General features: G+C 45.1%; 1 protein-coding gene across 1 annotated transcript; it reads right to left on the reverse strand.

Moving 5' to 3' along the window:
* Nucleotides 1-1,523: 1,523 nt before the first annotated feature.
* RBBP9 (RB binding protein 9, serine hydrolase) lies at nt 1,524-8,941 on the reverse strand. Its single transcript, XM_005889019.3, has 5 exons — nt 8,808-8,941; nt 7,386-7,428; nt 6,545-6,650; nt 3,894-3,979; nt 1,524-3,535 (listed from the first exon to the last, which is right to left on the reverse strand). Exons 1-5 carry the CDS (start codon nt 8,904-8,906, stop codon nt 3,309-3,311), a joined length of 561 nt encoding a protein of 186 aa, XP_005889081.2. The 5' UTR covers nt 8,907-8,941; the 3' UTR covers nt 1,524-3,308.
* Between the last annotated feature and the right edge of the window lie 1,474 nt (nt 8,942-10,415).

The raw sequence follows: 10,415 nt of genomic DNA on the forward strand, positions 1-10,415 counted from the left end.
TCCATTGCCTTCCATTCCTTTTGGGGGGGGGAAGGGAGTATCATTCTTTCTTCCTTATCCTATCTTCAATTTGTTTCCATATATAACAGGTCTGAACTAAGCAAGAAGTTGTTATAACTGTCCTCAGTTTCAATAGCACTTTCAGTCCCAATCCTTAGGTGAATAGAAAACAATAGGTCACTTCATGTTTTGTTGCACAGAATTCAGCTATAGGGCTTTTTAGGATCTCAGCTGTCGTACTTTCACTTTGTGGCGCCACTTAAAGGTTTCTGTGTCCAGGTCAAAAGCCAGGGGCCAAGGGAAAGGAAAGTTACTCCTGGGGCCTGGGTTCAAACCTCAGTTTGAAGAACCATCACAAAGGGTTATTTTGAGATAAATAGTAAAATAAAACTCAGCTCAGTAACCAGTTTGTAAGAACCATATAAATTCTGTGGTGAGCTCTATAGAATTAGCATTTGATGACACTGGTGTTTGAAACAGAGATCATTTCAATTATTGGGTATGTTTTAGATCCAGAAGGGTCTGGGAGCCAGAAACTACAGAGGGCTTCGGTTCCCCTGAGAGTGGACTGGTAGGATGAGTATCTGTCCTCCTGGGACCTGGCCTGTCAGAGTCAGAAGTGGAAAGAAGGAACCAGTTTGCGTTTTAAATACAGATTTTTTTTTTTTTAATACAGATTTTGTACTATATATTGAGGGCCAGAGATTGTTTAAAGTTGACAATCTGTGGCTAAACCATAAGTATTCCTTACCTACCAGACTAAAGAGTCCCTTTAAACTTTTTCCCCTTAGCCTGTTTTTCATTCTGAATATTAAGAAGGGAAGAGGTGATTTAAAAATACAGCACCTCTGATGTTGGTTACATGGATATTTATAGGAGTAAGTTCTGACGAGAACAAACTGTGGGGCTCTAGGCTCACAACACCACAAAGTCCAACTGGACGTGAAGTCCTACTCCTCACAGCTGATCTCCGTTTAGTGTACGGCATTTTGCTCACCTGAACACAGATATTCCCTGGAGTCTGTCAAGGCCTGTCTCTGCTTTATACTGATCTGTACGTACAGAGTCAAACAGAGAATCATGAAAGGCCACGATCTGATAGTTTTCATGAATAGTTCATGTGGGATTCTGTCATGTAACTTCTCTGATCTCGGTTTGGTGATGAGTAAGTTTTATAGGGCGGTAATTTTTATCGTGATCAACTAAGCAAACCAATCAAAAGTAACTCAGTGGAGTCACTTCGACTGTGTTGGTGGGTGAGGGAAGAATGTATCATGTGCTCTAGCACAGCGCTGTCCAGGGGAACCTTCTCTCAGGATGGAGATGCTCTGTATCTTTGTCCAGCAAGGCAGCCACTAGTCACCCATGATGGCAGAGCACCTGCACTGTGGCTTCCATGAGTGAAGAACTGCACATTGTCTTGCTGGCTCCCCGAGGCTACTGGCTGCCATGCTGAGTGGCACAGCTGGACTGCCATATGGCTCCAAACTCATTACTTTTATAGGAAAGAAGAATAGCGAAGTTAATTATTTTTCAATTGTATGTATTTGTTTTTTTTCTACAGAGAAAGAGTACAACAAAGTATTATGGACTGTTATTTGTATAAGTTTTTACTTTTAAGAAAGGACTGCAGAAAACAAGAAAGAACATATATAGAACAATTACTACTGCCAAATAATTCAAACAGAATCGCACTTTGATTACAGGCTTAGTCATATCAGTGCTACACAACCTCTCTTAAGAAAATTATTCAACTGATTTATCTACTTTGCTTTTCACTAACTCATCAGATTTATTTTTAGTTATAAAAGACACATTCAGCCCAGCAAACTCAGAACATTCCCAGCTGTAGAAAGTAAACAAGAGATGTCCACCACACCATACCTAGCAAGATTCCCAGCCCCCTAAGGTAGTTACTGCTGAAAGCTTAGAGACTGTCTCCTGACTTTTTAAAAGCACATTTAGAAATCAAGACTCTTCAGCTTCAAATGATAGCTTTAAATCTTCATGAGGTGTAAATGGTGGGAATTCACATTACTGAAGCAAATGTCAGGTGTGAATTTACTGGAAAGTGTTTGAGGCAATACTTAGGGATCATCATAGCCAAAAAACATTGGAAAATGAGAAAGGGTTTTTTGAGGGAGTGTGATTAGAAGAAAAATCATGGAATGATGCTAAAAGAGATCTCAAGGCCCATGGAAACTGAAAGGTGGAGCATTTTACAGAACAAAACTTGAGGCGTGGAAAGATCATTTTTTAAAATATTTAAGACTAACAGAATCCAAATTGTTCCATGACTTTGTCCTTTGACATCATATCTGTTTCTCAGGCTTTTCTCAGGCTTTACAGAGAACCATTTACAGCACCTGGCTAAGGGAATACCTAAGGCAGAGGTCACACAGGGGTGGCCTGAACTTTGTGTCTCACAGTGTTTGTAAATTTATTTACACTGTAGTTGCCAACTAACATAACCCATATGTCTGTGGACTGAACATAATTCATGTACATATGGATTATATACATATATATATATATATACACACACACAATAGTCCCTAAATTTAAAACCCACTGTATAAATTTGTTTTGATTGAAAAATCAGAAAGATTGGCAATATCTTGGCAAAAATTCCCACATGGCAACAGGGCCCAGGAGTTCTCCCTGTTCATTGCCCGGTTGGCCTCAGCGGTCTGGCCCGATCCTTGCCGATCCAGTCGGCTCCTCATGTTCACCACCTGCCCCTGCACACCCCTGCCTCCACCTCCTTATGTGTCACTCTCGACGTGTTTGAGGGTGAGGGGTCAGGTGTCAAAGGGGAAGGACTTGGTCTGGGTTAACATCTGGGGTCAGCTCCCAACTGAAGAGCGTTCAGAGCTCTTCACCAACGCTGGGCCTTCAGTCATGTTTTCTTTCCCCGAAAACAAAAGTTTTATGTCAGAGAGCAGTGCAGCTCCTTCATCGTAACATGAAACCTGTTTTAATCCGAACTGGGGGGGTCAGGAAACCTAGGTTTTGTTTCTGTCTTACTCTTACTCACTTTGGACAGGTAAGGGTGGTTAAGCTGTCCCCCGTCCCTTTCCAAGTGGGAAAAAGAATATTTTAGGTCATAGCAATTTGAGGAGATGTAGATTCTGTTGAGAACAAAAATGCTGTTTGAAAACTGAAACGTGTTTTTTTAGGTATTTTGGGCCTTAATTGGATCTGTTTTATGTGTCGGTATTCACGTGATAATAGAGATTGTCGACTATTAATAATCTGATAGTTGCCCTCCTCCCATGTTGGTATGCAGATAGCAGGAGCCATCCTGTCTACGCTGGTACTTTCAGCATGGACCCGACTGCACTAACCAGTTCATGAAACTCCGTGTTCTGGAAATGGCCGCGGTCAGTGAATTTGTACAATTTGGCTTCCAGCCTGTCGGCCACTTCTTGTTGTTCCTTCCAAGGAAGGAAAGGGTCATCGGTGGAGCCAAACTGCACAATGTGAGGGCAGTTGGCTTTGATCTTCTCCCACTGCCAGGGCCGGCTGAAGTAGCCTGTGAGAAAAACACCGAGCATCTCAGTGCCGTGGACCATTTCCACTCTAGCTGCTCTAGTGAAGACCACAGCAGGGACATGAAGAATCCGAACCCCACTGTGAGTTTGCCAATCTGTAGGGCTTGATACTGTGGCTACTGGTGAAGAGGGAAGGTGTGGTTCGGGGGCTCAGTTCTAGATTGTGGATTACAAGCTGGTCCACCGCTCTAAGTGCCTACCTTATATCTAGATGGGTGGTGAGTATTTCTCATGTGCGATTAAACGTCTTGTTAGCCTGTCAGAAGACAGTGCTGTTTTATCATGGAGCCCCTTGACTACAGGAGGGGCTCTCCCCGGGGTCTCTGCTTTCAGACTTACCGCTTGCACGCTCGTTCGCATCCCCCAGGTCAGATGTGTACGCAGCCACTAACACGATAGCATACACCCGGTGGGTCTCGGCGTACCTGGAGAGACAGGAATGACGTAGCTTATGTCTAGTGTTAAATGTAATTCCCAGAAAGGCAGTAAGCCACCCAAAATCACTTGACTCAGCCTACAGAAAGCACATGGTGCAGGCTGCTGAGCTTGGTATGAAAAAGAGCAAGCAAACTGCAGGAGAACTAGGAGCCCAGCAGGCAACTGCCTCACCTGGGCTACCTGAGCTTCTACTCAGTTCTCAAAGTAGTGCAGGCCTCGCCTGGAATAAGCATAACAAGGGTAATCATTCATCTCGATGTGTGGGTGCATCCACCTTCAGCCTGCACTGGCTTTACCTTTTGGTTAACGCGCAGTTTCCCTGGCTCGGCCCCAGAGCATCTGTTCAGAGGACTGAGAGCGAGGCCCAGGAATCAGCACTCTAAGGCATAACACCTCCCCAGCCCAGGTGACGGGAGCGGGTGGTCTGTGTCCTACTGCAGAACCTTGCCTCTCACACGATGCTCCACTCTGTGCTGTTACTCGTTTGCATTGTGTCACATCTGTTTCCCCCCCAGCAGGTCTGGGCCTTCTTGCTGTTTCTGGCCCTGTTCCCTCAAACAGTGCCCAGCAAGCAGACGCTCAGCTGACGGTGTAGGTAGTTCCCTTACTGAGCAGAGACTGGGGTCAGGAAGGGGCTCCTGCCTTTAAAGAAGGCACATGGTTATTAGCAGCGGCCTGAGAAAAATTCAGCTGGCCTTGAGTTGGTACAGATTTTGGCGTAAAGTGATTTCTTCATTTTCCAGACAACCCATTGCAGCTTGTGAACACTACGCCTACCACGATTCTGCAGGTCCACATCAGAAAGCATTCTTGTAGCTTCAACAGGTGTGGCTTACAGGTTATGGGACCTGGCAAGATTTCTCTGACAAACAATTCATGTGACATCCTGAGAGACTGAGTAGGACAAGAGGCCACACAAAACAATAATCCTTTGTCATCCAGCCTCACAAATGAGGAAACCCAACCCTAACAGGCTATTCAGCCAGCTCTGTCCTTACTCTAGGCCTTAGAAGCCTGCAGGGTGACGTTCTAATAGGGCAGCAGGGATGTGCCCGTGAACCCCGAGGACTGGGGGTGGGGCTGGTTGACAGCTTCCACCTTTCCATAGGGATTTACTGAGCACCTACCATATGCCAGACACTCCCCCAGGCTGGGGATTCGGTGTCAGAATAAAAAAGTCCCACCTAATGGAGTTTACATTTGAGTGGCAGGAGACAGACAAGAAATGAATAGGATGTCAGATGATAAAAAGTGCTATAGATAATAAGGGGCATCACAGATATAAAGGGAGTAAGATTCAGTGAGGTGAGGTGAGGTTGCTGTTTCACAGGGAGTGATTCCAGAAGGCCTCACTGGAAGGTGACGTGGAGCAGAGACTTAAGAGAGAAGAAGGCAAAATGATGAAAGAAAATAACCTACAGCCCAGATTATTGTACCCAGCAAGGATCTCATTCAAGTATGAAGGAGAAATCAAAAGCTTTTCAGACAAGCAAAAGCTGAGAGAATTCTGCACCACCAAACCAGCTCTCCAACAAATACTAAAGGATATTCTCTAGACAGGAAACACAAAAATGGTGTATAAACTCGAACCCAAAACAATAAAGTAAATGGCAACGGGATCATACTTATTAGTAATTACCTTAAACGTAAATGGGTTGAATGCCCCAACCAAAAGACAAAGACTGGCTGAATGGATACAAAAACAAGACCCCTACATATGTTGTCTACAAGAGACCCACCTCAAAACAGGGGACACATACAGACTGAAAGTGAAGGGCTGGAAAAAGATTTTCCATGCAAATTGGGACCAAAAGAAAGCAGGAGTCACAATACTGTATCAGATAAATTAGACTTTAAAACAAAGGCTGTGAAAAAGACAAAGAAGGTCACTACATAATGATCAAAGGATCAATCCAAGAAGAAGATATAACAATTATAAATATATATCCACCCAACATGGGAGCACCGCAGTATGTAAGACAAATCCTAACAAGTATGAAAGGAGAAATTAACAATAACACAATAATAGTGGGAGACTTTAATACCCCACTCACACTTATGGATAGATCAACTAAACAGAAAATTAACAAGGAAAAAAGAGAGAAGAAGGCCACACAGGTTGTCTCGGGACTAAGTCCAGGTAGGACGATGGCCAGCACGGGCCTGAGGAAGGCGTGTGCTCAGAGTGTTCAAGGACTGCGGTGAGGTCTATAAGCCAGGCAGGGGGCAGCTATGGGGAGATGGCAGAGATGACATGGGTGGTGGTGGTGTTCAAGGCCGAGATATTCTTCTGGGGGGGTCAGGAGCTGCTGGGGTTTGGAGGCACTCTTGTTTTAAAAGGATCACTGTATCCGTGTCTGAGTGGATTACATTTCTTTAATCCACTAACCAAACCAGGAAGGAATTAGGACAGATCATATTACCACTTCTGAGGGCAGCACTGTTTCCTCTGCAGTGGAAACTTAAGACATGCACCAGCTATTTCCCAGGCAAGCACGGCTGCAGCCCATGGCAGGGGCGGGGGAAGGGGTGACATTCAACAGGGACCGAACCTCATGGCTGCGATGGCCCCAGAGCTGTGGCCAATGATGATGGTCTCCTCGTCACAGTGCAGCTCCATCTCCATGAAGGGCAGCCAGATGCTCTCTCGGGCTGTGACTGCGGTTCAGGGGAAAGGAAGAGTCTGTCACTCAACAGGGGCAGTCTTAGCTCAGTCCTGCCCACCCTTCTAACACAGGATTGCTCAGTAAACTACAGGACCCCAACAGGGGATGGGGCTTTTTTCATGGAGCCAAAGTTTCCTGTGTTGCTGTTGGAAAGACTCAAATCTGTAATTTGGGTAAATAATTTTGTTTTTATTTTTTTACCATGTTCTTGTAAGGAAATACTAAAGAAAAAATACAACTCTGAAGTTTTAATGTAAACTTTTCAACTGAAAAACAGAAATCCTGTTGACAACATTGTCTCTCAAGTTGACGTCCACATATACTCTTTCTTTCCAAGAAGGAAATTCCTGAGACAAGTCACAGACATGCTCAGAACAAAAGTGGCAAAGTTACATTTTCTATTATTAGGATCTCATAGAGATGCTATAACTTTTGTCATATCTCTGCCTGAAATGAAAAACCCATGAATTCTGCCTGAAAATATTTGATTATAGAAGGGAAAATCAAGTTGCTTACAAAGTTGAAAATTAAGTTTTACCAACCCTGGGTGCTCTTCTTGCTCCTCCTAGAACTTTCTATCACATCTTTTGGTTTGTAGCCTCCTCCCCTCAAATACTTGCCATCATTCATCCTGAGGTATGTATTCCCTTCGGCTTCTCTACCAGAAAATGGCAAGATTGAAACCCAACAAGAGTGGGCTTTTTAAAGATACATTTAAAAAACTTACTTGGGTCAGGCATGTTTTTAGACAAACACTGGAAACCAGGTATCTACAATATGAGGGGGAAAGAAAAAACTATTATAAGGCACTTAGTTACAACTAGTAATGGCTAATAAGAAATGAGACACCTGATATGAGCTTTATCAATTCAATAAGTATTTGCTTCTATTATGAAATGAAGTGGATTAAATGGTATAGGATTAAATATGAACAAACAGTCCCTCCTCATGAACTGCCACCTGTCAGTAGTTCTCTATCCAGCCAGCTCTGCAGATCTCTATATGTGCATCTACAAATCTCCATTTATCACCACCAGTGTATATGTAGACAGAGGGCTCCAGACCTGGAGCCAATCCGACTATGCTCCAGGGAATAGGTAAGATGTGCACAAAGCTGGTACAGAGAGTGGGAGATCCCATCCTCCTGGACACTTTTCTAGCTCCATCGTGGCTCTCAGCCATAAGCCTGAGATTTTATTCTAGACCTGCTCTGCTGCTGCTGCTAAGTTGCTTCAGTCGTGTCCGACTCTGTGCGACCCCATAGACAGCAGGCCACCAGGCTACCCCGTCCCTGGAATTCTCCAGGCAAGAACACTGGAGTGGGTTGGCAACTCAGGAAACAGTCATTACCTAATTACAGAAGAGGGTTTAAAAAAAAATTCAATCTGCAGAAGACAACACAGATGCCATTGTTATAAAACTCACAAAGAAGCCAAATTTACCAAGGTATTGTTTAAAGCATACATATGGACGTTGAAAAGCACATTTTTTTCAGAGTGGACTGAATTTAAAAACAGACAGGCTTCCCTGGTGGCCCAGAAGGTAAAGCGTTAGCCTACAATGTGGGAGAGCTGGGTTCTATTCCTGGCTGGGGAAGATCCCCTGAAGAAGGAAATAGCAACCCACTCCAGTACGCTTGCCTGGAATATTCCATGGATGGAGGAGCCTGGTGGACTAAAGTCCATGGGATCGCAGAGTTGGACACGACTGAACAACTTCACTGGTTCACTGGCTTAGTGGGCAGGGAAATGGGATGGAGGGACATACAGGTGGCTCTGAAGGTATTGGGAAGGTTCTAGATTTCGGCTTGGTGACAGGACTCTCAGGTATTGATTACATCGTGCTTCAGGATGAACACACGTGTTACGTACATCCTTTGTATATATCAACATTATGAATTAAAAGAGAGCAGAGGAGACAGGTAAATTATCTGAACCTGCAGGAGATACGGGGAGTGGGCGTTCTCTAGTTTCTAGAGGTGAAGCTAGGACTCTAGCCTCAGAGAAGCCCTCCAGCCTGCTTCACCAGCCCGATTTCCAGCCCTCCTTGCAGAGTCTAAGACAGGGCGGCAGGGCTTTGCAAGGGGTGGGAGCGGAGCGCCCTGCGACGCCAGGCCGACCCTCCCAGCGCAGGTCGGCGCGGCTCCTACCTGCTCCAGCTCCCTCTTCACCCAGCCGTACCACCCGTGGGCGGCCACATCCTCGCCCCCATTCCCAGGGATGATCACTGCCTTGCATGGAGCCGCCATGTGTGCAGCAGACCTATGGTGCTCAGGGGCCTGATCAACCGGGGAGCCTGCCCCGTGGCATTCTGGGAATTGTAGTTCCGGGGTGGAAAGCGCGTATTCCTGTGAGCTGCTGGTCCACCTGCTCCACTGGAAGCACGGGCAAATCTTGAGGGGTTCCAGCAGATGTAAACCACTAGTGCTCTCATCCCCCCAACCCCCCTTATTTGGAACAGAATGTGGTATTCCGAGAATGTGTTATCTCTTACCTAAAATTACTAATATTTCTATAGAAAATGTGTTTTCATTTCCTAAAAGCAGAACACAACCCGTTTTATTAGTTGCGGATTCCTGATTTCAAAATGGTTCTTAGTAGAATAGTCAGTATCAGCCAATAACAGTCAATAGCAGCAGGGGAATGGGGGAAAAAGAATTAGAACTCAAAGCCTAGTTATTAAAAAAAAAAAAAAAAGCTTTGCTGAAACCCTTTGGGGAGTTCTGGGTTTTGAGGGGGGGCATGAGCCACTCATTACCTTGAATGGCCTTCAATAAACCTTTCTCTACTCCAGGCTCTGATGTTTCGATATTGTTTGGCCTAACTGTGTATCAAGCATATTAACTTGTGTTCACTAGCCTGTCCTAGGGGCATGTATATCCAAAACACTTAATGTTTCATCCTGGGTTTTGTATTGAATTCTTCTCAGGGTGTATGGTACGTCAGAGGCTCTAGTGGCTCATGACTGATCCCTGTAGAAATGGATAGCAGACAACATTCTTTGTTTTATATTCTGTTCATGTCTATGTCTTCATGGCTGTAACCAAGAAAGGTCTTGGGACATCCCTGGTGTTTCAGTGGGTAAGAGCCCACCTGCCAATGCACGGGACATAGGCTCAATCCCCGGCTCAAGAAGATTCCATGTGGCACGGAGAAATGAGCCAGTGCACCACAACTACTGTGCCTGTGCTCTAGAGTCTGCCAGCCCCAACTGCTGAAGCCCACGCACCTAGAGCCTGTGCTCTGCAACAAGAGAACCCACTGCAACTGAGAAGCCTGTGTGCAACAACTACAGAATAGCCCACATTCATTGCAACTAGAGAAAGCCCAGGCACAGCATGAAGACCCAGTGGAACCAAAATTGAAAGAAATGAATACATATTTTGAAAAAGAAAGGTCTTCACCTTTTGTTGTGAGTGAAATGGTTTACTAACTTTAGAGACAAATTCAGTTCAGTTCAGTTCAGTCGCTCAGTCGTATCCGACTCTTTGTGACCCCTGTATCGCAGCACGCCAGGCCTCCCTGTCCATCACCAACTCCCGGAGTTCACTCAGATTCACGTCCATCGAGTCAGTGATGCCATCCAGCCATCTCATCCTCTGTCGTCCCCTTCTCCTCCTGCCCCCAATCCCTCCCGCATCACAGTCTTTTTCCAATGAGTCAACTCTTCACATGAGGTGGCCAAAGTACTGGAGTTTCAGCTTTAGCATCATTCCTTCCAAAGAAATCCCAGGGCTGATCTCCTTCACAATGGACTG

The sequence above is a fragment of the Bos mutus genome, chromosome 13, assembly GCF_027580195.1.
Source record: "Bos mutus isolate GX-2022 chromosome 13, NWIPB_WYAK_1.1, whole genome shotgun sequence".
NCBI classification, from domain to species: Eukaryota; Metazoa; Chordata; class Mammalia; order Artiodactyla; family Bovidae; genus Bos; species Bos mutus.

Coding starts and splice junctions, on each gene's coding strand:
- RBBP9 (XM_005889019.3), bottom strand. CDS start 8,906: ATGGCGGCTCCATGCAAGGCAGTGATCATCCCTGGGAATGGGGGCGAG. Junction 6,651..7,385: donor TAAAAACATGCCTGACCCAA/GTAAGTTTTTTA, acceptor CCTGAACCGCAG/TCACAGCCCGAGAGAGCATC. Junction 3,536..3,893: donor TGCGAACGAGCGTGCAAGCG/GTAAGTCTGAAA, acceptor TTTTTCTCACAG/GCTACTTCAGCCGGCCCTGG.